Source organism: Macaca nemestrina, chromosome X (assembly GCF_043159975.1).
Source record: "Macaca nemestrina isolate mMacNem1 chromosome X, mMacNem.hap1, whole genome shotgun sequence".
NCBI classification, from domain to species: Eukaryota; Metazoa; Chordata; class Mammalia; order Primates; family Cercopithecidae; genus Macaca; species Macaca nemestrina.
In genome coordinates, this window is record NC_092145.1 from 52,917,372 (window position 1) to 52,944,606 (window position 27,235).

The following is a 27,235-nucleotide window of genomic DNA, read 5'->3' on the forward strand; positions in this document are numbered from 1 at the left end:
AGGAATGAGCTGGGCGGATGGACTGAATCTTCCCTCCCCCTGCACATGCTAACCTGAGACTCTTCCTCGCATAGTGCACCTTCAGGAAAGGGAGGGGTCGGGACGGTGGATGGAAGACCCCGTTGTGCCAGGTAACATGCCCGCTTCTGTTGGGCTCCAGGTTGAGCATCTGACAGAGTCCCACTGTCTCTCACGGCCAAGGCCCATCTCTGGAAGGAGCGTGTGCCCTTTCTCATCAGGATTTACTGACAAATTACCTATGAATGCAAGCCTGATTGATGTATCTCCTACAACCAGCCAGGGATGAACAGGGATGCAGGGTCTTTCAGTCCTGGCCCTGCTGGCTCATGGTTGGGGCAGGGGAAGAGCAATCCAGGACATGCAGTGTACAATGTGTAACATCACTCTTTATTATGAAAATAAATGGTGATCATGAGTGGGGCGAATACACAGAACAACTGGTTCTTCGAGTGGTTATGTTACCTCGCCTGCAAGTTAACTTTGGCTTTCTGGTGAGCCAGGCCGCCAACCCCAGTCCTGGGCATGGCCTTAGTTAGGCTGGTAAAAAGACGAAACAAAGAGGATGTGAATGAAGACAAAGAAGACATCAAAGGGCTCCTTTTAGGGGATTTGCTTGAAGGCCTCCACTGGGATCTTGCTCTCGGTCTAGAGGAACTAAAGAAAAGGAGTTGGGACATCCAAAGAGCCAGATGCCCTGGGTTCCATACCCAGACAACCTGGCCTCAATTTTCTGGCCTTTCTGAAATACAGGAAACATCCACGTTTTACCCACTTGATTCCCAGATCTCACCTGGAGCATAGTGAAAACCTGGTCAGCTTTGGTGTAGTTCTACTCACTGTCCTGAAGGCACCTGGGGTGGGAGAAGAACAGGTGATCTCCGACACACTGACTATGCAATGCCACCCCTTAATCTATGCTACTTTTTGCTGGGACACATGTACCAATATGAGCACTATTGTAACAATGAATAAAGGCCTAGGGAAAACCAAAATGCCTGTTGCTGACATTCTTGCCCACTAGAATACAAAGCAGAAAAATCGGGTTGTTCAAATGAACAAGGGCTTAATACATATTGACAAAAAAAGATGTTCAAGAAATAACGAATAGAAATTCAAAACTAAAAATTATCCTCCAATTTTAAAATTGTGGTATAAGACAGGATTCACCATTTTAAGGTGTACAATTCAGTGATTTTTCTGGTATATTTACAAGATTGTGTAACCATTACAATTTCATCTACCCAAAACATTTCCACCACCTTAAAAAAAATACTCCTTACCTGTTAGCGGTCACTCCTCATTCCCCTTTTTGCCCAGACCCTGGTTACCATTCATCTGTTTTCTGTCTCTATGGATTTGCCTATTTGGGGCATTTTATATAAACGACCTCATACAATATGTAGTCTTTTGTGATTGGCTGTTTTCACTTAGCATAATATTTTCGAGGGTCATCCATGTTATAGCATGTATCACAACTTCTTTCTATTTTATTGCCAAGTAATATTTCATTATATAGTTATATCACATTTGATTTATCTTCATAAATTGATGAATATTTCGATTGTTTCCACTTTTTGACTATTATGAATAATGCTGCAGTAAACATTCATTTTCAAGTTTTTGTGTGAACACAAGTTTTCATCACTCTTTGTGTAATTGCTGTGTCATATAGTAATTCCATATTTACCATTTTGAAGAACTACTAAACTATTTTCCATAGTGGCTGCATCATTTTCCATTCTTACCAGCAATGTATGAGGGTTCCAATTTATCCATAGCTTTGTCAACATTAAAAAAATTTTTTTAATTGACATAATAATTATACATATTTACGGGGTACATAATGATGCTTTGATACATGCAATGTACAGTGAGCAGATGAATGTAACTAGCATATCCATCATCTTAAATATTTACCTTTGTGTTGGGAACATTTAATATCCTCCTTCTAGCTATTTGAAACTACATATTATTGTTAGCTATAGTCATCCTACAATGTTGTAAAACACTAGAACTTATTCCTCCTATGTAGCTGTAATTTTGTATCTTTTAACACAGCTCTCCCTATTGCTTTCCTCCTATCAACACTTGTTATTTCAGTTTCAAAAAATGGTAGCCATCTTGCTGTGTGTGAAGTGATACCTCAGTGTGGTTTAGATTTTAACTGGGTTATTTTCATTTTTATGGTTGAGTTCCAAGAGTTCTTTATATATTCTGAATACAAGTCCCTTATCAAATATATAATAATGCACATATTTTCTCTGATTCTTGGGTTGTCTTTTCACTTTATTGATAGTGCCTTTTGATGCAAAACGAGTTTTAAATTTTGAAAAGTCCACTTTATCTAATTTTGTGTGTGTATGTGTGTTTTGTTATATGCCAGAAACCATTGTCTAATTCAAGGTCACAAAGATTCACTCTTTTGTTTCCTTCTAAGATTTCTATAGTTTTAGCTCTAACTTTTGGGCCTTTGGCTTTTCTGATTTATTATTGTATATGGCATATGACGGGATACAAATTCATTGTTTGTGAGTGGATATCCAGTTGTGCCTGCACCAGTTGTTGAAAAGGCTATTCTTTCTTTACCCATTGACTTTTTCTTGGCGCTCTGGTAGAAAAACAATTGACCATAAAGGTAAGGATTCTGGTTTATTTTGGACTCTCATTTTATTACATTGATCTATACGTCTATTCTTAGGTCTGTATCACTCAGTATGGATTGATTACTGTAGCTTTGTAGTAAGACTGCAGTAACTTTGTAGTGGGTCCTCCAACTTTGTTCTTTTTCAAAATTATTTTTTATTCTGCATTCATTGTATTTTCATTTAAATGTTAGGGTTAACCTCTTAATTTCTACAAAGAAGCCAGCTGAGATTTTGATATGGATTGCATTTGCATTGAATCTCTATATAAATTTGGGGAGTATTGACATTTTAACAATATTAATTCTTCCAATCCAGGGACATGGGATATCATCCCATTTATTTAGGTCTTCCTTAATTTCTTTCTATAATGTATTGCAGATTTCGAAGTAAATGGTTTGGATTTTTTTGTTGTTAAATTTGTTCCTACGTTATTTTTATGCTTTTGTACGTGGAATTGTTTTCTTAATTGTATTTGCTTATTGTTCATTACAGGTATATAATAATACAATTGGTTTTTGTATATTGATTTTGTATCCTGAAACAATGCAGAACTTGTTTATTAATTTTAACGGGTTTTTAAGCGGTTTCCATAGGATTTTATATATACAAGATCATGTCATGTGATCTGAACTCTATATTGTTTAAAAATTAATTTCATTATCACAGTTAATGTATATACTTTATGAGCCCACTCATTTTTGGAAACACAACATCTAAATAGTTATTTTTACAAATTAACTGAAAGTTTCCGTTTTTCACTCCCCACTCTTCCCAGCTCACATCTATCCTGAAAGACTCCCAGCACTCACTTCTGAGACTGCTCAAGTTTCACCCCAGACTCGATGGAGACAGTCTCCACCATTTCCTGCTGCTCCTGGGAGAGGGTAGGCAAGGAGCTGGAGGAGGGTGCAGGCACTGGGATGGAGAAGGCACTCTGGGTCTCCTTCCTCCTGGCATTCCTCACAATCAGCTTGTCATTCACAATATACAGACTGAAGGAAAGATAAGCTCTCAGACAACTGGAAAAATGGACAACCCCACACTTTCAACAATAATCCTACTTCCACTGCCACTGAGGAACCACATTCCTTCCAAGCCGCTACTCTGCCCACCTTTCAGATTCCTTGGCTGGTAGGCTTTACCCCTGCTGCAGAGTCCACCTTTGGAGAGATTGTCTACCAGTTTCCTTAGATTTGTAGATTTAACCCCAATGCATTTACACTTTACAAAATAAGTAGACATCCCATTTTCAGAAAAGGACTGTTTCACAGAGAAATCTTATAACTGGACAAAAAGATACACAGCTAATTAGTAAGTATTGTGGCCAAAAAGAGAATCTGGTATTCTCATAATCTAGACCTCTCCTTGGATCTACCAGTTGGCTTTCCATGGTACTGAGAACATCCCGAGGACTGCACCACCACATTACCACACCATTGGCTCCAGGACAGGATGGGTACTCCCACCCACAACACAGCACTTACTTGGAATTGCTGATAGAAGTCAAGATGAAAGTTCGGGTGAAGGCAAGAACAGAACCTGGAGACTCTCCTTCCACTTTAAAAACAACAAACAATGATACCTCCTTACAGTTGCATATGCTTTACAAATTCATACAGGGTTCTCCAGTCAGGGAGATAATCTTTTTGCACCCTGAAGGGAGCCAGGCTGGGACAACTTTTCATTGAGAGTCAGGAGGGGGTTTCAGGGACTGAGAGGGCAACAATAGGAACAATTAGCTCCCAGGGATAGAACCCCATAACATGTGTCAGGTCTCTTGACAAACATAAGTTCGCTTTATTCATTTTACACGGTTGCCCAGGAGATGAGCTTACCAACCCCATTTTGCAAATGAGGAAACTGAGGGGTTAGGTAACAGGACAATGTTCCAAGTTCACAAAGTAACAACCTGGGATGAGAACCATCAAACTCTACAGACTGTGTCCCTAACGCCTGAGCGGTGCAGGTGCAGACAGGTATGGATGTAGGTCAGGAAGTAATGACGTTTGGGAACAAAATTGGGGGAGAGGAAGAACACAAAGGGAAGGGAACAAAAAGGAAAGAACACAAAGATAACAGAAAGTTGCCGGGAGAGGAAGAACACAAATGGAGAGGAAGAATGCAAGGGGAGGGGAGAAGAGCAACCTGGGAAGCTGAGAGCGTTATTGGAGTAAGCCCAGCCTGGGGAAGGGAGTAATGAGTGATGTGGAGAGAAGACTCTATAGACACTCACCTTCCTTAAATACTCCATTGACAGAAAAGAAGAGCATCCTTTCCTGAAAGGGAAGAAGAAAAAACTAGAGCCTTCATGATCCTCCTATCCACCTACCTACTTCCTACCTACTCCAACTCTCTGAGCCTGACTGAGGGAGGAAGCAGGTGCTCACCGTCTGGATGCACAAATCTACCACATAGGAGTTAAGGTCATGCTGAGTTCTAGGCAATACACTGAGGGAGTCCACAATCTCACGTTTTGTGTGCTTCAGCAACTGAACCCTCAGGTCTGTGTGAGAAAGAGAAGCATTGAGGGCTACCACACCCTATACCCTGTACCCTATTATTGACTTTCCACCCCATTTCCCATGCTGATCTTCCCCCATCACACACTCACGAGGGTCCTTGATATTCTTTATATTCCTGCTATCCTTGAAGTATTTTTCCAAGCTGCTCCTAGGAGAAGAGGAGGAACAGGAGTGGGTGGTCCGTGTAGTGCAGACATTTCCAGGAACTGGCCTTTTCAGGGGAGCCACATGGCCCCAGACCAGAGTCAGAGCTGTGACACTCACGGTTCTGGGTCCTCAGGGTTGAGGGTAATGGTCAGGGAGAAGCAGGCCTTGTCATGGTAAACACTGAGGAGACCCTTTCGATCTTCAGAGTCATAGATCAAGTAATACCTGTGAAAGAGCAGTGGGGATAGGCTATCTCTGTGGCCTGGGCCCCCAAATGAAACTTGAAGACTTCCTAAATCCATGAATAGACATTTGCTTGGGTGGCCTGTCTTGTCTCAGCCTTCCACTGCCTTAGGATTCTGGGGTACTTACTGAAGCAGGAACTGAAGTACCAGACTCTTTATGGTCTCAGATCCTTTATAGCTTTCCTGGAATCAAAAGACATCTTGAAACTATGTGGTTTAAAAAACATCCCTTACAATATCTCAAATCTGGTCCCTCCTTACCTTACAAGGTTTTATTATCTCAGGGGCTTCAATGCCAATTATAATTGGAGATCCTAACTCCTGGCCATCCTGAGCAAGGAAAGAGGCAGTCAGCAGTGCATACCAGGGAGGTAGAGCTGGATGAGCAAGGAGATGAACAGGCCCGAAGGGAAAAAGGGTTAGAGGTGAGGCGTGAAATTGCCCCCTCAAAATTCTATCAGCAAGACAACAGTTGGAGTCTTCAACAGTGGGTCTTGGAAGCATCTATATTATTAGATGCAACTTTTGTGTGAATTAGTGAGCGTGAGTGCCTGTGTGTATTCAAGGACATTTTATTCCAGGGAGAATATTCTTGTCTTTTTCAGGAATCTATGCCTCTAAAGTGGATGAGGGTTGGATACAAACATGTAATCTAGGCAAGAGCCAAAGGACTTGAGGGCAGGCATGGAGGTCATGTACTTGAGTAAGAGGAGACAATGATGACAGTGAATACTTACCAGGCGTAACAACTTGGGGAAATATTCCCGGATGGTACTGTCCATAACAAAAAATAGAATGAAGTGATTGACAATTCAGAGTTGCACAGCCTCTCTCCCTCTCCCTCTCCCTCTCCCTCTCCCTCTCCCTCTCCCTCCCCCTCCCCCTCCACCTCTCACTCTCCTCCCTCTCCTTCCTCCTGGTTAGCTTCCACCTAGACTGCCCCGACTCTCTTCTCCAGTGCCACAAGAAGCAGCATTGGGAGCTCCAGGGTTTCATCCCCCTCCCTCCCTCCCCTTTGTCCAAATCCTGACAGAAGGCTCCGCAGGGAGCAGGAAATGGAGTGGGAGCGCAGGGCTCTGCTACCCCACTGGCTGTCCATCAATCTGCCTGGCCTGGCCCTGGCCAAGACCAGGTCAGCCCTTAGGGATGCCCAGGATGCTGGGATAGGTAGCTGAGTGAGGCTGGGCTCAGGAGACAGGAAGGGTAAGGCAGGGGGATGACAACAGAAATGGGGTGAAGGCAGGGGAGGGAGAGACAGGTGAGACATAGGAGAGGAGAGACAAGGGAGAAACAGGATGCAAAGTAAAGGGAAGGGAAAGATGCTCTACTGTGGAGGTGGAGTTCAGGGAGGTATAGAGGAGAAAAGGGCTCCCCTGCTGCAGCCCTTTCCCTCATTGCCCCCAGCTGGCCCTGGGGACCGAGGCAGGAAAGGAAAACATGCACCTGTTGGGCTGGGGCCCACTGGATGCGGCTGGAGCCTTTCTCACCTGTGTGAGCTCAGTCTGAGCTGAGCATGGGAAACAGAGCAGCCACGGGGACAGGAGACCTTCTCCCAGGAGGAGTGAAGGGTCAGGCCCCAGCTCAGCATGGGGTTCAGAGTCTGGGGACCCCCTCTCCCGACCACTGCATTCTCTTCTGATGGTCCCTGACTCCTGTGCCCCTCTGTGCTGGCACCTTGACTGAGAAATGCTACCTGTCTCAGGCTACCCAGGGCTCCTCTGAGGGCCCAGGCAGGATGATGTGAAGTGTGGAGGGAAAGAGGGGCAGTGCCCTGAGAGGCCTGTCCTTCTGTCTCCTCAACCTCCTTGGCCCTCTGCCTTCCACTCCTGCCTCAGGAACGTGGCCTGCTTCTGGTCCCTTGACTCAGGAAACCCAGGTTTCTCCTCAAGGAGGGCCCAGTTCCTGGCATTGGGCCAGAGGAAGAGATGGCATGACAGCAGCCACCCAGGGCCTCAGCCCTCAGTATGAAGCAGGGAAGCCCCAATGTCAGCCCAGGACAGGTGGCGGGACATTTTTGGAGCAAGAGGAGAACCCCTCTTGGGACAGGGGAGGGAAGCCCCATCTCAGCATGGAGGCAGGAAGGCCTGTCTCAGCATGAGGCCCTGGACTAAAGGAGTCTTCTCGGTCCAGGGCACCAGCATCTCAATACTGCTGGTCCTGGGGAGGTGGGAGAGCCCCGCTTCCTGGAGCACACTTATGGAGGGCACACTAGAGGAAGCTTGGTGGAGACAGGTGGGAAACACACCCCAGAGCAGGTGAAAAGGGGAGCATGTCAGAGGAAGGAAAGGAGACCTCTAAGCACAGATGAGTGAGTAACACAGAGAGAGGAGAGAGAGAGAGAGTAGGAGGGGAGGTCTGTGGTTCTCCCAGAGGACCAAGGCCGCTCCTTCCTGCAGAAGGGCACTTTCAGACACAGCTCAGTCACCCAGGTAGCAAAGGTGCCCAGGAGGGGCGACAGGGGTTGCCACTGACCTTACATAGGCGGACTGGTCCGAGAAGGTGCTGCACAAGGGGTTCCCTTCTAGCCATAGCTCTTCGAGCTTCAGCCCTTTCACCTTGCCCAACTCCCATGCTGACTTCAGCTAAGAAAGATGGGGAGGAAACTGGAGAAGGAGGGCCAGGGAAAGAGAGACACCTGCAACCCTGGGTCCCGAATTCCCCCAGCCCTCACAGTCACCCACAGGTACCTCTGCCTGCTTGTTGCCATTATCCTGGTGTATACTGCCATCCACCCTCCATCCAAAGTTGATCTGGCTCCCCCTTCTCACCTTATTTTTGGAGAGGTTCAGGGTCTTGACTTTGGGAGCCTTCTCTATAATGTCAGGCAGGCCATCCAGCTGGTGCAGTTTGTTGTCACACAAGTTCAAAGATAATAGCTATTGGGTAAGAACAGTTAGAGTGACGGATACTATCTCGAGGCTTGGAGACAAATCTGCCTTTCACCCCATCTCTTCCACCCCTCTAATTAAATACTAGCACTGGGCCTAAGGCCTCACCTCAGGGAAATTCCTTTCAATGATCTTCAGAGTGGCAGCCATGCAGTTTCTTCGATTCAGGATTATATCAATATGATGTTTCACCAAGTCTCCAGGAAGCCAAGAGAAGGGAAGCAGAAGGCTGTGAGGGGCCTGACTGGACCAGCACCAGCACCAACCCGTCCCAAAGTTGCCATCCATATAAATCTCCCTCCCAGGCAGACTGTTCTGCCCCTACTTGCCCTAGAATTGCTGCTGTCAGCCATACCTGGGTCAAAGCGGAGCCTCTGGAGATCAAGAGCTTGCTGGGAGACATCATATCGTTTGTTCAGGGTCAACTGCAGAGACAGAGACGAAGAAAGCAGCTCTGAGGCTCTGGTGGTGTGGTGGTCATGACAGGGAAATATAGGTGCGGGGGAAGAAGAGGTGCCTTGAGTATGTATTACCTTTAGCTGTGCCATCTCTTTTGGTTTCAACATTTTCTGCATAGACTGGGGTTTAGTAGAAAGATTGACAAAAACAAACACCTGCAAGAAGGCAAGGCAAGGTAAGCACCAGGACCTCTAATCTCAAAAAGACAAAGACTAGCCCCTGGCCTGTCCTCCTTCCCAGAGACTACATATAGGGAGTGTTGTTGACATATACCTTTTGGTTTTTCTCATCATGAATCTTGCAGTTGACTTTCTTTAATGCACAGGCAGCACTAACATCCTGAACAAAGAAGTGGGCCTGATTTTTGTTGTAGTGGAACTACAGGGAATAAAGGCAAGAGCAATAGTGTCAGAGGCCAGTGGCTCCTGCTGAGTCAGGCGTCTCCCCCTCCCTTGTGCCCACTCATCTGGCTTCACCATCTTCTCTTACAGCGACTGGAGTGAAGGGGACATTGCAATGGCTCTGGATTGAATTCACTATCCAAGTCTTATCATACTTTATCCCATAGGGAATCTAATGGTGAGAAGAAGGGATAGGATAGAAGAGAGACAACATGGAATTAAGTCTGGAAAATAATCCAACTAAGTGTTTTATTCTAACCTTCTAATGGAGCTTTAAAAGACTTCTAAGATAGGGACCATTAACATGATTTCAACCTTTTTTTTTTTTTTTTTTGCCAGACATGGATTTCCTAGTTGTCCTTTTCTCTCTATTCCAAATGTACCTCCCAGATAATAAAATTCAGATGTTCTAAATGATCCTTTTTTTTTTTTTTTAAAAGGTGCTAGGAGATTCTACCTATTGAAGATCCAGCCTGCACCTCTGACAAGAACTCCAGAAACTCAACACTGCTACACTTAGCTTGAGCCATGAGGCATCTTGTGGAGAGCTGCTCCATCTTCTTGGCAGTAGTTTCCACCTTTGCATTTAGACAACCTCTTGTGTCCTCTTGCAGTCAGCCTGTTCCCTTTACATTGTTTTTCTGAACCTGTGCTTAGATGTTAACTCCCCCCGTCCTCAGAAAAATATCTAGTATTTCTACGTGTGATTAACACAACTCTCCCTGACCCACCTTTCCTGCACAGCTTTTGCATTTTCTCAGGACACTCACTGTGACCTTGAACCAGGTCCCCAGGTCTCCATTCTGTGTGTTCTTCTCCACTTCTCTCTCTGGAGGAATTCTATCTTGGTATTCACTACGGCATTCCACACTCCTACTATTGGGTTGTAAGGTAGAGGGGTTGCTGTAGGGAAATGGATAAAAAGATATGTCTATAAATGTATAGAAATGCATAGAAATGTGACACAGTTTTTCATACACCCTCAACTCACTTAAAACCAGGTCTGCAATTAGGATTTCTCAGCCATTACTTCACTTCTAGCATTCTTCAGTTTTTCAAGGAGAGGAAAAATAAAACTACAGAGAGTGAAAGAATTACAAAGTCCCAGGGGCTGCTATGTGCAAACCAGCCTGCCTGGTCACTTACTTTCTTATTTGGGGGTCCTCGTGGACATCCCCCACCTCTACATTTTCATCTTCCTTCTGAAGGTGGGGAGGTGGGAGCTCATACCCATCATGTTCATCATGAAAGTTCTTTCCAAAACTCCCCTGGGAAGAATCTCGACCTTTATTTTCTCCTTGAGGAGAGCTGCTACCATCACTGTGTTCTGAAATTAGGAACAAAAATAAAAGTTCAAAGACAAATCAGTGGTCATATACCATGTACCATTTCTTGGCCTAACATAATAGTAAGGCAAGCAAAGTGCCAACCTGCCCTAATAGAGCAGTCACACAAACCCCAGAAAGCAAACTCCTCTACCTGTCCAGATAGGAGAGCCTTTTCTCACAAATGACACAATTAGGGAAGAGATCTTAAAGGAGGAGGTAACCGTGTGGAACTATTTGGAAAATGGAGCAGGATTTATAAAGAACAGAGTGTGAATGTTCATGGATTAGACTGGACATCAACCAAACCCCAGGAAGGATCCAAATGTTGCCTTCTGTTATGCCATTGTAGTCTAACAACCTCACCAAAACCTGATAGGCAACCTCTCTCACACTTCCCAAATGCAATCAGCCACCAAATTGATTTTATTAACAATCAGCAAGCTGTACTGTCTTTTCTAGTGCAAGCTTTCATGACAGGATGGATTGATGCATCATTCTGCTAAACTGTCTCTCTGCTTCCAGCCTTGACCTCAGCAATACTCTTCTGGAAATACACAGAGTGAGCTTTCTTTTTGCTGAGCTTAAAATGCCTTTCAGCTGAGAAGACAATGCTTCTAACCTCCACTCTTCTATAACAAGGAGCTGAACAATGATCAGAAATGGTGTCAACTATAGTTTCCAAGTGTTTAGCGATTTTTCTGTCATCAGAGAGAATACTCTGTATGACTTTCATTCTTTTAAATTTATTGAGGTTTGTTTGATGGCCCAGGACATGGGCTATGTCTGTGAACATGGTCTATCATGAATGTTAGAAGACATGTGGAAAAATAGTGTACTCTGCTGTTGTTGGGTAAAATGTTCTATATATGTCATGTAGATCTGGTTATTGTATTGATTATACTATTCAGATCTTCTATAACCTTGTAGATTTTCTATATAGTAATTCTATCAATTGCTAAGAGTGGGATGTTGAATGCCCCAATGATAACTGTGGACTTGGCTATTTCAGCTCCATCAGTTTTTCTTTCATGTATTTTGAGCCTCTGCCGTTTGGGTGTGTACACAAGTAGGATCATTCTGTCTTCCTGGTGGATTGATCCTTTTATCATTATGTAATATTCTTTTTGTTTCTATTGGTTTTCTTTGCTAGCAAGTCTACTTTATCAAATAATTGTGGACTCAGGAATGCTTATAAAGTGTTTCAGTTATATTTCACACTGTATTTACTCCTAGGAATTTCCTTGTTCACCCTCCGTATTCCCCACCAACATGTTCAATTCACCATGTGGCAAGATTTGGAAGTTTAATTTACATCTACAAGATAGTATCAATTATCTTTCCCATAAGCGTATTCACAAAGGATATTTTATTTTTATCACATTCAACTGAAACAACGGTAATGCTAGTGGTTTTGGAGGTGGGGATTAAGGAAATTAGACTATCTGAAGCCAACTTCCTTTTAGCATCTAAATTTAAGATTCTCTAGGTTTGTATTTTATATATATATATATATATATATATATATATATATATATATATATATATATATATATTGAGACAGGGTCTCACACTGTCACCTAGGCTGGTGTGCAGAGGCATGACCTTGGCTCACTACAACCTCCACCCCCTGAGCTCCACTGAATCCTCCCACCTCAGCTTCCCAAGTAGCTGGGACCACAGGTGCACACCACCATGCTAGGCTATTTTTTTTTTTTAATTTTTGGTAAACATGGGGTCTCACCATGTTGCCCAGGCTGGTTTCAAACTCCTGAGCTCAAGAAATTTGCCTGCCTCGGTCTCCCAAAGTGCTGGGATTACAGACATGAGCCACTGTGCCCGTCCATAAGTTTGTATTTTATATGTATTATATATTAATTACTCCATGTTATCTCAGGACATACTTGCGAGTAAACATTCTATTCAGTCCTGATCACTTTACAATATACTTATTATGACCAGGCCTCAGATGAACTCCTCTGAAAAGTCATTGCTTTCACTGTGTGACCCATGGTCAAGATAGTCTTGTTACTCACAACCTTTGGAACTTTCCCTGTATGGCCCTGGAAGTGAAATTAAATGTGGGTTAGAGCATTTGATCCAGAAATGTTCAGTCCCCAAAATTTGATGATAGCTTGGAGTGCTCTCTTTTTCTCATATTTCACATCCAATTGATCAGGAAAGTCTCTTGACTCTACCTTTAAAATATATCCAGAGTCTGGCCCCTTTTCATTCCCTCCATTGCTACTACCCTGGCGAGGTCACCAACATCTATCTCCTGAATTACACTGCCTTCCAACTTGTCCCTCTGCTTTTACACTTGCTCCCTCACCGTACATTTTCATCAGAGCAGGAAGAGTGATTTTTTTGAAGCATAAGTCAAATCTTCTCATTCCCCTGCTCAAAAATCTTATAACAAGGGTTTGAATCCCATCAATATGTTAAAAAGCCATGAGTTCATAATGATACTCAAAAACAACAACCAAGAAGATCCTTATTGATGACATTTGTAGGATGCCAGGAAACCAACTTATATTTATGAAAATTTGTAAATAAAAGGGAAGAATCAAATATTTATTTTGCCTTCCCTGTGCAAGCTATACATAAAGGTAGCCAATTACTGATGAAATTTTATTTTTATAGGAATATTCTAGCTAATATATGAAGAAGGCAAGATAGAATTTGACTATCGTCATTCAAAAACTTCTAATTAAATAAAGAATTTATACAATGATCATTAATGCCTTGTAAAAATCACAAAAAGGGAAATAACCAGATATCATGTACTTTGTTATGGGTACCACCTATGAAATATTCTTGCCAAACATTAAACCTGAATCTGATCAGGCCTCAGCAGCAATTTAGGACTTCATCATTGTGGATAGGCAATGAACCAAATGTATGACAAAAGACCCAGTTTCTTTAACAAATAATTTGAGAGAGAGGGAGAAAGACAGAGAGACTGAGAGATAGAAACAGAGAGAGACGTGATAAGTGAATATGTTTGCTGCTGTATGCTTGTATGCTATTGAATATGTTATATATACACAGATATATTTTCAAACTGCAATCATATTGTAAAAATATCTGTAACCTACTCTTTCAGTTAACATTTTACATCATTGCATGTTCAGAAATAATACCTAATTGATTTTTATTATTTATCAAATTAATATGCTTTCCTTTAAAGACATTGTGGAAATTAAAGCTAAGGTCACCTGTTTACCAGAGCAAGAACTGATGGTTGAATTTCACTGAGCTGAAAGCTCAGGAAAGAATAAATATGATTAGTTCAAAGTTTACCTTTTTCATATTCTCTAAAATATCGAAATAACAATTTCTGACTTTAATATAATTTATGCATTCGATTATTATTATAGTTAAAATTTGTCACAGGTCGGGCACGGTAGCTCATGCCTATAATCCCAGCACTTTAGGAGGTCGAGGAGGGTGGATCACCTGAGGTTGGGAGTTCAAGAGCAGCCTGACCAACACGGAGAAACCCCGTCTCTACTAAAAATACAAAATTAGACTGGCATGGTGGCGCATGGCTGTAATATCAGCTACACTGGAGGCTAGGGCAGGCGAATCGCTTGAACCCAGAAGGTGGAGGCTGCAGTGAGCCGAGATCACAGCTTGGGTAACAAGAGTGAAACTCCGTCTCAAAAAAAAAAAAAATAATAATCTGTCACAAGTTTAATCTACTAATAAAATTTCAAATTTTAATAAATCTTTCCAAAGTTTTGCTACTGTAAACAATGCTATGAAGAATAGGATTATATATACATTCTATTATTTGTTTACATTTTTTCCTGCAATAATTCTACAAGTGGATTACTTTGGTCAAAACATGAATGCTTTCAAATTTAAGAGATTTTTAGAAGTGGCATTTAAAATATACATTTATACTTATCTGCATGTTAATCAAGAGTGAGTGAATGAGCTTATATTCTCACCAGTTCACCAACCATTTTGAAAATGTGTATATGTTGATAAAACAATTGCCCTTTTTAAAGTTTATATTTTGAAAAACATTCCCTCAATGTATATATTCATAATTAGTCAGGAGGATGGCGGGAAGAGAAGGATCTAGAATTTATTATCAGGGGAGTGGCTGAGATATCAGAGAGTAGTTGAAGGCTGAGAGACCTGACAGTCTCATAAACAAGAGGCAAACACTCAAGGATGGAAGCATAAGATGAGGATGAGCAATGGCAATACAATAAAACGAGAAAAACTTCTGATATACCGAATCCATGCTAGCCATATAGGTTCATCTGGAAAACTTCATGGAAAGCACATTACATTTGTTTTCCCATTCCTGTGACATTGTCTTCCAAACATTAGAGAGAAGACACAGTAAAGAAGATAATAATGAGGATAATAAGAGCTATACCAAACTCAGCATTTGAAAAAATAAACCGAGTTTTTCTTCCAGCAAAGAGAGACTAGTTAAGTTGCACCAAACTTCCAACTGAGAACAACTAGAAAAGTGTGGAAAATAATTTAAAATTAAAAATTATTTAAAGGCATCAAAAAGCTAATGATACAATAAGATGCTATGGGGGAAATACCAGGGGAAAAAAGGAAACTCAGAATGTAATCCCAATCCTGGGGGCTGATTTTTTTCTAGCAGCAGTTGATGATTCCTGAGGATATAGGTAAGATGCTAAAATGCTGTGAATTTGTACCAAATTCCCACAGAGTCATAGAGCTAAGAGCATAAAATATGAAGTTGGGTATGTCAAGGAGAGGGGACCTTGGTAAACCACTCAGGCTTAGATAGGAACCTCTAAGAGCTATGTCAGGTAAATACGGGTAAACTAGAAATAGACCAGCCCTCCAAGGGACTGAAGTCCAAATTAATCATCTCAATGATCAATGAGATTAAAGAGATTTGGGGTTTTCCTTGCAACGTAGCAAGTTGACAGAAAAAAAATCTTCCCTGGAGCAAGACAACTTCATCCTAAGACTGAAATAAATAAATCTACAATTTATTATATATGGTTCCCAGAAAAAAAAATCTAGAAGGAGATAAAAATGACATGATTAAAAACCAAGCAAGCAAAAAATAAAAAATAAAAAGGACAATAAAAAACACATAAAATCCAGATAATCAGATAATGGCATTATTGTCAAGAATATAAAAGATTAAGTATTTCAGCCAAGAATTGGAAAATATATTAAAATGAACAGAATTTCTAGAATTCATAAATTCAATAACTGTAATTAAGAACAATTTTGCGATTAGCAGCATAACATAACAGATATACTTTTGTGGTCTTTACCCTTCAGATTACAATATACATTCTTGCCTTACCAGTCTAATGCATATTAGTTCTTTTACATCTCCTTGAACAACAAGGAGGTTTGGAAAGAAGGATCTGAAGAAAATATCCAGAATGAAGTATGAAGACGCAAAATTATGAAGAATACAAAAAGACATGGGGCAAAATTAAAGGAGATACAGTGAATACACCAAGCATGTTTAATTGGAGTTCTAGAAGGAAGAAAAGAGAGTAGTGCAAAAGCAGTATTTCAAGGTTTCAAAAAGTAACAAAAGATACCAAGTCACAGATGCAAGAAGCAATGTATATTTCAAGTACAGTGGGGCATGAGGAAAACCAAACCCAGGTCCATCATAGTACAGCTGTTGAAATCCAAAGAAAAAAGCAAATATTCAAAGTAAAATCAAAACAATGGGTTATCTTCAAATGAGCCAAAATAAGACTGGATCGATATGTAATTTTTAAACAGAAATAATGTAGCTTGAAGAAAGTAATGTTATATATCCAGAGTGCTAAAGTATAATAGCCGTAGGCCTAGAATTGTGTGTTTATTTAATTTCCGGTTTTTTTTGAAGATACAAAAATGGAAGTTAAATAAACATCTGTGATATTGCAAAACATATATTAGATCTTCAACCCTGTTTCCTGGCATACAGCTCCTAAAATTTTTATAAACTCCAAAGTGAAGTCTTTTTGTATGCTAGGCTGGCAGTCCCTAGGTAGCTTCAGGATCGGGGATGGTCACTGGAAAGAGCAAGGCAGTATTAAAGGGCTGGGACTTTCAAGGGGCTGAAGGGTAAGTCAGTCACCAATGGCCAATGGATTAATCAGTCATGCATACATAAAAAGCCTACATAAAAAGTCAAAGGACAGAGTTCAGAGAGCTTCTTGATGGATGAACACATGAAAGTTCCTGGAGGGTGGCACACCTGGAGAGGGCATAGAAGCTCCACATCTCTTCCCGCTACCTTGCCCCATACATCTATTTGTCTGCATTATTTGCAATATTCTTTATAATAAGCTGGTAAATGTAAGTGTTTCCCTGAGTTCTGTGAGCCATTCTAGCAAATTAATCACATTCAAAAAGAGGGTCATAGGAACTCCAACTTGAAGGCGATCAGTCAGAAGTTCTGGAGCCCCAGACTTCCGATGGGTGGTGTCTGAAGGAGGGGGCCAGTCTTGGGGACTGAGCCCCCAACCTGTGGGATCTGATGCTATCTCCAGGTAACCTAATTTAATTTTGACGCTATCAAAATTAAATTAGCGGACACACAGCAGGTGTTTACTATAAAGTTGATTGCTTGCTTGTTGGTGGGGAAAACTCCCCCCCACACATTTGATCACAGAAGTCTTCTGTGCTGATGGTTGTTGTGGAGTGAGAAAATAGAAAAAAGCACTTTAAGTGATTTTTTTTTCACACTTCTGACCTTTTTTTTTTTTTTTTTGAGACAGGTCTCACTCTGTCGCTGCCCAGGCTGGAGTGCAGTGACATGTAGTTGGCTCACTGCAACCTCTGCTTCCTGGACTCAAGCGATATCCCACCTTAGTCTCTAGAGTAGCTGGACTACAGGCATGCACCATGCCTAGCTAATTTTTGTTTGTCGAGATAGGATTTTGCCATGTTTTCCAGGCTACTTGTGACTTTTTTTTTTTTTTTTTGAGCTGGAGTCTCACTCTTGTTGCCCAGGCTGGAATGAAATGGCACGATCGTGGCTCACTGCAACCTCTGCCTCCTGGGTTTAAGTGCTTCTCCTGCTTCAGTCTCCTGAGTAGCTGGGATTACAGGTGTACACCATCACGCTGAGCTAATTTTTGTATTTTTAGTAGAGACAAAGTTTCACCATGTTGGCCAGGCTGTTCTCAAACTCCTGACCTCAAGTGATCCACCTGTCTTGGCCTCCCAAAGTGCTGGGATTACAAGCGTGAGCCACCGCGCCCAGCCCTACTTGTGACATTTTAATGCAAACAAAAGCTAAGGAAATTTGTCACCAGTCAAAACTAAAGATTCATCCTCAGGCCAAAGAAATATGATCCCAGATTGAGGCACGTAACTACAAGAAGGAATGAAGAATAATTACATTGGCAAATACGTAGGAAAATCTAAATGAATACTGACTATATAACACAATGATAATGTCTTTAAAGAATTTAAATATGTGTTCTCGTTCAGCTCTCACTTATAAGTGAGAACGTGCAGTGTTTGGTTTTCTGTTCCTGCATCAGTTTGTTGAGGGAGGGGAACAACACACACTGGGGCCTGTTGGAGGGGTGGGATTAGCGGAGGGAGAGCATTGGAAAAAATAGCTAATGCATGCTGGGCTTAATACCTAGGTGATGGGTTGATCTGTGCAGCAAACCACCATGGTACACGTCTAACTATGTAACAAACCTGCACATCCTGCACATGTAGCCCGGAACTTAAGATAATAATTAAAAATAATTTTTAAAAGGAATTTAAATATATAAATGCATATAATTAAAAATGCACACCAATATACTGGGAGGGGTATTATAATAGTTAAAATATTGGAGGGTACCTGTGTTGTCCAAGGATATGTAAAAGAACTAACGTACATTAGAGGCAAGAATGGATGTTGTAATCCGAAAGGTAGGCTACAAAAATGACAGAAGAACGTCACATTATCAATCCAAATGAGGCAAAAATTAATAATTTAAAAATAATTTTAAATTTTACAAAGGAAAAGAGAACTTTAGAATAGGAAAATAGATGTAAAGCAAACAAGAAAATGTTATATTTAAGCCAGATTATATGTGGAATTATGTTAAGTGTAATGTACTGAAGGTTTCAAATAAAAAAGCAGAGATCATAAGACTCAATTAAAAATTAATTCAATCAAATGCTCCTTAATAGGAACATACGTAAAACAAAACACAGGACATTTGAAAAAAATGGCAAAAAATGTACCATTAAAACACTGACCAAGTGAAAGCTGTTATAACTATTCATAAGAGAAAAAAATACTTTCAGTAAAACATTACTAGAAGAAGGGATATTTTGTAATGACAAATGGTTCAATTCAACATAAAGATGTTAATAAAACAAATTTGTATGTACTTTTTAGTGCAAAGCCAAAATACACATGGCAATAAATTGATGGAAGTAAATGGAGAAAAAAATGCACAGTAAAAACTGGCAGAAGTAAATGAAGAAATGGACAAACCCACATTCTCAGTAGGAAACTTAAATATACTTCAGTGAATGACAGATAAAACAGCCACAAAATCCATTAGGTGAAGATTTAAAAAACACGACTAACAAAATTTACTTAACAGAGGCTGGGCGCGGTGGCTCACGCCTGTAATCCCAGCACTTTGGGAGGCCAAGGCGGGCGGATCACGAGGTCAGGAGATCGAGACCATCCTGGCTAACACGGTGAAACCCCGTCTCTACTAAAAATACCAAAAAAAAAAAAAAAAAAAAAAATTAGCCGGGCGTGGTGGCGGGCGTCTGTAGTCCCAGCTACTCAGGAGGCTGAAGCAGGAGAATGGCGTGAACCTGGGAGGCGGAGCTTGCAGTGAGCCGAGATCGCGCCACTGCAATCCAGGCTGGGCGACAGAGCGAGACTCCGTCTCAAAAAACAAACAAATGAACAAAATTTACTTAACAGAAAGAACACTGCATATGACAACACACGCAACATTTCAGAACAGATTATATGCTGACCTATAAAACAAGCCTCAAAAACGCTATAGTGGTAATACAATCTACTTTGAATGGCTGCTGAAAATTTGAGGTTATTGGGGGGTTCCCTGCCCCTCCTCCACCCCTAGTATAAATCTCAAGAATGTTATTTTCCAATATCCCTCACCTCAGGTGACAATCCTCACTCCCCAAATCCTGGACCAGAGAGGATCACATGACTCAGACCTTTCCCCTAACCAGGGGAACATCTCGGCTCAGCCATTACCATAACCACAGGAGGGGAAGTTTTCCATGTGGTGCCAGGATGGATGTGTCAGGACCCACTAGGTCCAAGACCTCAAGAGAGTGGGAAACAGTCAGCCTTGGCTCTTGCTACTTCCCATTTAAAGGAGAGTCCGCTAGGTGTCATGTGGGTTGGAATGGAGGTGGGGAGGGGGCTCAGTCCCTCCTGCCCTGTGGGAACCTAAAGCCAAGGCTTCATGCTGACCAACTTACCCATGGTGTGTCCTTAAGGCAGTGACGTTTCACCAATGTCCTCACAGGGCTCTCTTAAAGGGAATCTGTGTGGTCTAGAGCTCGGGGTTTGCAGAAGTTTGGGGAGGGCAGCACAAGAAGGTGAGAGCAAGTCCCAAGCAATTTTGTTAGTGGACAAGATGGAGTCCTTACAGGAAGTCCCTTCTTCAAAGGCATAGAGAGGAGACCTCTGGGGGCTAGACGAGACTGAACTTACTTTTCTTACTGCCCCCTAAGTTCACTACCAGTCTAACCCCCAGGGAGCGGTTTCCAAGGGAGATACTCTTGCAGAATTGGTTAGCTACAATCACAGGGCCTCGGACCCAGGTACTTGTTACAAACAGAGAACTCAGCTATTCAGTCTCTGTCCAATGCATTACATTGTATTTCTTTATGGAAGAGGAGAAAACTTATTTGCAGAATCACCAGCTCCTTGCTGTCCCTCAAGTTTGCCTAATTATAAATATTCAACACTACAAAATGTATATTTTGAAAATAAAGTCATTCTGCACCTTCTATCAATATGATCACCTCACGATGACCTAAAGATATTCACTGTAGTCTATTTACCAATCTGGTGCACACTTTCTAGATATGCAAGGCAGATGTTTACCTACCTTAAAATATTTGTAAGTTACAAACATACATATATATATATACACACACACACTATACATATATATTCTTTTAAGAATTTGAAGTCACATAATTTTCTGCAAACTGATTTTTTCACATACTGTGACATCCTTTAATTCTCATTTCTTTACCAAATGTGGTTTGGATGCAGATGTTTATTATAGAATCATTTTGCTTTTCAGGGAAATTAACTGTTGATATTTGTTACACTTTCTCCTGGTAAGCAAAGTCCTTTAGCACAGGGATATTAACACAAAGTCTGCAATACCTTTGCAAATATGTTCTTCCAGCTTTTCAGATTTTAATATTTTTTCTTTTGGCAATATAGCAAGTATTTCTAAACTTTTATTAAATTTATGACTTAGAAATAAGACAGGTAATTCTTTGGGAGTACAGTGGGAACAGAAGAACACAGGGTGAATAGGAAGGGAACAAAAGGGGTCAGGGAAGCTGGGAGAGTTCTGAGAGGGAGCCCAGCCAGGGGGAGGGAGCAGTGGGGGATTTGGGGAGGGGACTCTACAGACACTCACCTTCTTTCAACACACCACAGACGGAAAAGTAGAGCATCCATTTCTGAAAGGGAAGAGCTTTGGTGCTCAAGATCCCCCTTAACCTCCTACCCACCTCTGGCTCTCTGGGCCTGTCCAAGGGAGGAAGCAGGTGCTCGCCTTCTGGTATCTATGTCCACCAGGAAGGAGCTGATGTCATGTTGAGTTTTGGACAACACACTGAGGGAGTCTACAATGTCATGTTTTGTGTGCTTCAGCAGCTGCCCCCGCAGGTCTGTAGAGAAGAGAAGCAAGGATTTGGGGTTGGGGGTGCTGCCACACCCTGGTCCTTGGCCCCTGTGATTGTTCCCATCACACCCCCTTACCTTGCCCAGTCTTCCCCATCACAAACTTGAGCATTTTTATATTTCTGCTATCCTTGAAGTACTTGCGCAAGCTGCTCCTAGGAGAAAAAGAAGAGCAAGAGTGGGTGGTCTGGCCAGTGAGGGCATTTCCAGGAGCTGGCCTGTGTCTGCTGGGGATCCTATTTCTTGTTATCATCCTGATATGCACTACCATTTACCCTCAACCCAAATTTGATCTGGCCCTTTCTTCTCATCTCATTTTTAGAGAGGTTCAGGATCTTGACTTTGGGGGCCTTTTTTATAATGTTAGACAGGTCATCCAGCCAGCAAACTTTGTTGTTGTGCAAATTCAAAGACAATAGCTTCTGGGGAAGAAGAGTTAGATAATAACAGAGTGATCTCATTGATGTGCTCATTTCCCTGCCCCATTCTTTAATTGTTTTAAGAAGACTGGGAACGTCTACAAAAGTAATGTCTACTGATTTCTCTGGAGGCTAATTAGGAAAGGTGTTCAGAAGAATAAATAGGTGTTAATCTGTTGGAGAGAGCACTAGAGTAAGAAACAGACCCACTTCTCTTTACAGCACCTTAGGTAGGCCACATCCCTTATCCTGTATTCCACTGGTACATAGGATGAGCAACACACATTACTACATGAGTGTGTTTGTGTGTAGTAATGAAGATTAAGAATATTGCTGCCATTGCTGAGTTAAGGAAGTAATCATGATGGCTTTCTTCTTTATATTTTGTTTTGTAAATTAAACAGTTTATAATATTTGAATTTCACAATATACATTTGTTTGAAAAATATTCACCACTTACATTTTACATAATTTACAGACCTCTGAACTTGCAGCATCATTTCTAGGAATTCATCATATGAGACATTCTTGTTGCATGGATTTTTAAAATGTTATTATGCACTATTTAAATTATAATAAATTTTATTATGAACTATTTAACATATACCAAATAATGTCAGAATATTTTTAGTTATTCCAGATCTAAAGCTTTCCTTTGATGTCTGTTGTTTTGTAAACAGACATTTAATGGGCACCTCTCTGTGTCCGGCTATAATGCTTAGTGAGAGATGCAAAGATGAGTAAGATTTGATGATTTTCACTCTCAGTGGAAATTACAAAAGTATGTGCCAGGCAAATGCATAAGCTTATAAAGATCTTGTAGAAAAACTGCATCTATTTTGCATTTTCATAAGCAGCATGTGTCTAACATTGATGAAGAATTTTGGAGTCACCCTAAAATGTGTAAAACAGTTTCACGAACTATTAATCCTAAACCTTTAGTGAATTAAAAAAGCTAACTTCTGGCCCAGGCGGGCTCCGGACACAGGAGCCGGGGTTCCGGCAGCAGCTCGGCTGGGAGACTGCGCCATCCGGCGACTGGGCCACACGCGAGTCCAGCGTCGCCGCATCCCCGCAATGCGGCCACGAGAAGCAGCGCAGGGGCAGGTGATCGAAGCCCCTAGAAGACCAGCATTCTCGTGATTATGGAGGCCCCTCTGTCCTTTCTGTGATGGAAGCAATGCTGACCTCGGTTTCCTGGACCCATTCCGACTCAGGAGCCTTCATGTAAATGGGTCCCGTCGTGCCTCCCAGTAAGATGCCAGAAAGCTCAGGAGTTAGTGTCTGCGGTGGACTGAGTCAGTGTTACTGGGGCAGCGGTTTCTCCAAGGCCTTTTAGAAAGACGATGATCTCGACTTTTCTCTGCCTGACATCCTATTGAAAGTAGGGACCATGGAAGATGAAGAGCTGACCAACCTGAGCTGGTTGCATGAAAGCAAGAACTTGCTGAAGAGCTTTGGGGAGTCAATCCTCAAGAGTATCAGCCCGGTCCAGGACCTGGAGGATGACAGTCCGCGTCCCCACCCACTCTGATATGCCCTACGATGCCAGGTAGAACCCCAACTGCAACCCCCCCTTACTCCTTTAGCTGCCTTATATTTATGGTCATTGAGGACTCTTCAACCAAGCGCCTGCCAGTGAAAAATATTTACAACTGGATCTCGGAACATTTTCTGTATTTTGCAAATGCACCTACTGGGTGGAAATACTCAGTGAGACACAATTTGTCATTGAATAGTATTTTAAGAAAGTGGACAAAGAGAGGAGTCAGAGTATTGGGAAAGGGTCGTTGTGGTGCATACACCCAGAGTATAGACAAAATCTGACTCAGGCTTTGAAAAAGACACCTTATCACCCACACCCATACCCACACGTGCTCAATACACCTCCCACCTGTCCTCAGGCATATCAAAGCACATCAGGTCCACCCGTCTGGCCGGGCAGTACCTTCTTCAAGATAAATGGATCCCTTCTCCAAGATCCTGACATTGATGCTACCAGGGCCATGATACTCCCCCTGAGATACAAGCAGGTTTTCCTCCAGGAGCGATACAAAGCAGAGCGCGGGTCCTGAGCTGAGAGGACTGTTTCCCGGTGGGTGGCAGCTGCCAATCAGTCCCATTGAGATGACGGCTGCCATAAGGAATGGCATCACCAGCTGCCGGATGTGGACTGAGAGCGAGCCATCGTGTGGCTCCTCGGTGGTTAGTGGAGAGGATGCGGACTGAGAGTGAGCCATCGTGTGGCTCCTCGGTGGTCAGCGGAGACCCCAAGGAGGATCACAACTACAGCAATGCCAAATCCTCCAATGCCCGGAGCACCTCGCCCACCAGCGACTCCATCCCTTCCTCCTCCTCGGTCGACGACCACTGCAAGTTTGCCAGCACAGAGAGGCAAGAGGGCAATGAGGGCAGTGAGGGGAGCTTCCAGAGCCATGAGAGCCACAGTGACAGGGAAGAGGAAGACAGGAAACACAGCCAGAAGGAGCCCAAGGATGCTCTGGGGGACAGCGGGTACGCATCCCAGCACAAGAAACGCCAGGACTTTGCTAAGTCCAGGAAAGTCCCCAGCGACACACTGCCCCTCAAAAAGAGATGCACTGAAAATCACCCCTCCCCCCACGGCCCCCCACCAAGGCGAAGAAGAGGAGATGAAAGAAGCGCCGGGTGGCTCCTGCATTTAGCAGAGATCCGATCCTTTTTGAATAACATCACCAATCAGACGGCGAAGGGGCAGAAAGAGCAAAAGGAAACCACAAAAAAATTAAAAACAAGTCACTGATTTGTTTTGAACTTACAGCCATTTGGTTTCAGCATGTCAGGAGATTTCAAATGATTTGTGGCAACATCAGCTTTTTTTGTTTTTCTTGTTTTGTTTTTGGTTTGGTTTTCTTTTTTTTTTTCTTTCCTCCCCCCCCCCTTTTTTTTATTATACTTTAAGTTCTAGGGTACATGTGTACAATGTGCAGGTTTGCTACATATGTATACATGTGCCATGTTGGTGTGCTGCACCCATTAACTCGCCATTTACATTAGGTATATCTCCTAAATTTGTCTAATCTTCTTTGTTTTGGACGCTTAAGAATTTTATTTTTAAAGGAGATTGAAGCCATATAACTCATATTGACACTCAGCTGTTTTACAAAAGCTTTTCATCATCTGAAGAGAAAACCGAAAAAGCTAAAATTACTATTGCTTCCTCAAGCTTATCAGAAACCTGTGGCTGAATCTGCAAGATCAAAGTCAATGCCACCGGAAAACCATTCAGCACCTAGAAGGCACGTGTGCAAAGTAATCATCATTCAGGCCCAACCCTTAGGTTTACATGACTGTGGTCTGAGTTCCCCAACCCCCTCCTCCTTTTATTAGATGAGATTTAGCACACTCTCAGTTATTTAAACATGCAACATTTCTTGAGTATGTATGTGGAGGGCATCTGAGCTCATAGCTGATTCAGTAACCAGTTTCATGCTGTGCCATTCACACTCACTACTTAATACTGCCATGATGAAAATGTGGAGGAAAAATGTATCCGTGTGTGTCTGGGAAGCATATACACTTGTACATTTTTTAATACTCTGATTCTGTAACATTTCTGAGTTTTGTTTTGTTTTACAGAAAAAAAAAAAAGTGATAAAGCAATGAGAAGACCAAGAGGCTTACTATTGATGCTTAGGGTCATCTGACCTTGGCTGGCCAATAGACCTACAAGGCCAAATTAATTTAGGAGAGTAATACTTTTTCAAAAGCCTTTTTTTCTGATATTCATGCCAATATCATGAATAGAAAGGGAGAACCATAAAGGAGAAAGAATGTGATGTTCAATTATGTTCGTGTGAACCTAAAGAAACAATATGGAGGCAGGCACAATCAGCCAAACTCTAGGGACTTGATGGTGTTGCTTGGAAGGCATGCATACCTGCATTTTGCATTCTTTGTATGTAATCATATTGCCAAAGACAAACTATTTCATCATTTTTTGTAAATAACACTTTTCCCCAGACCTACCATAAGTTTCTGTGATGTATTGTCTTCCAGTTGCAATAAAAATTACTCAGTTGCATCAAAAATAAAAAACAAACAAGAAAACGTAACTTCTGTAGTTGTCATGAGACTTCATAGGACAGCCTATGGAAACTGCTACCCATAGTACTCTGTGTAAAATAACAACTTTAAAAAATGCTTGTTCTCAAAAGCAATGGAAACAAAAGCCAAAATTGACAAATGGGATCTAATTAAACTAAAGAGCTTCTGCACAGCAAAAGAAACTATCATTAGAGTGAACAGGCAACATACAGAAAGGGAGAAAACTTTTGCAATCTATCCATCTGACAAATGACTAATATTCAAAAAGACTTAAACAAATTTACAAGAAAAAAACAACCCCATCAAAAAGTGGTGAAGGACATGAATAAACATTTCTCAAAAGAAGACATTTATGCAGCCAAAAAACATATGAAAAAAAGTTCATCATCACTGATCATTAGAGAAATGCAAATCAAAACCACAATGAGATACCATCTCATGCCAGTTAGAATGGCAATCATTAGAAAGTCAGGAAACAACAGATGCTGGAGAGGATGTGGAGAAATAGGAATGCTTTTATACTGTTGGTGGGAGTGTAAATTAGTTCAACCACTCTGGAAGACAGTGTGGCGGTTCCTCAAGGATCTAGAACCAGAAATACCATTTGACCCAGCAATCCCATTACTGGGTATATACCCAAAGGATTATAAACCATTTTACTATAAAGAAACATGCACATGTATGTTTATTGCAGTACTGTTCACAATAGCAAAGACTTGGAACCAACCCAAATGCTCATCAATGATACACTGGATAAAGAAAATGTGGCATATATACACCATGGAATACTATGCAGCCATAAAAAAGGATGAGTTCATGTCCTTTGAGGGGACATGGATGAAGCTGGAAACCATCAGCAAACTAACACAAGAACAGAAAACCAAACACCGCATGTTCTCACTCATAAGCAGAAGTTGAACAATGAGAACACGTGGACATAGGGAGGGGAACATCGCACACTGGGGCCTATCAGGGGGTGGGGGCCTAGGGGAGGGATAGTATTAGGAGAAATACCTAAGGTAGATGATGGGTTGATGGGTGTAGCAAACCACCATGGCACGTGTATGCCTATGTAACCTGCACGTTCTGCACATGTATCCCAGAACTTAAAGTATAATAAAAAAATTTTAAAAATTAATATGGAAACACAAAGCACCTAGATTCACCAAAACAAATTTAT

General features: G+C 41.9%; 1 protein-coding gene and 1 pseudogene across 1 annotated transcript; one reads left to right on the forward strand and one right to left on the reverse strand.

Annotated features, from left to right (window-relative positions):
- Positions 1–607: 607 nt before the first annotated feature.
- On the reverse strand, positions 608–20,236 carry LOC105499801 (nuclear RNA export factor 2-like). Its single transcript, XM_071088527.1, is given in 20 exon segments — positions 608–872; positions 3,476–3,658; positions 4,151–4,223; positions 4,900–4,942; positions 5,054–5,169; positions 5,278–5,336; positions 5,453–5,560; positions 5,708–5,763; positions 5,842–5,910; positions 6,318–6,354; positions 8,053–8,162; positions 8,349–8,456; positions 8,577–8,665; positions 8,824–8,893; positions 9,002–9,082; positions 9,201–9,305; positions 9,417–9,500; positions 10,099–10,231; positions 10,475–10,655; positions 20,101–20,236. Coding segments are annotated over 20 exon segments (1,974 nt in total). The 5' UTR covers positions 20,105–20,236.
- Positions 20,237–23,200: 2,964 nt separating this feature from the next.
- Positions 23,201–24,816, forward strand: LOC105499797 (forkhead box protein N3-like; annotated as a pseudogene).
- The last annotated feature ends 2,419 nt before the right edge of the window (positions 24,817–27,235 follow it).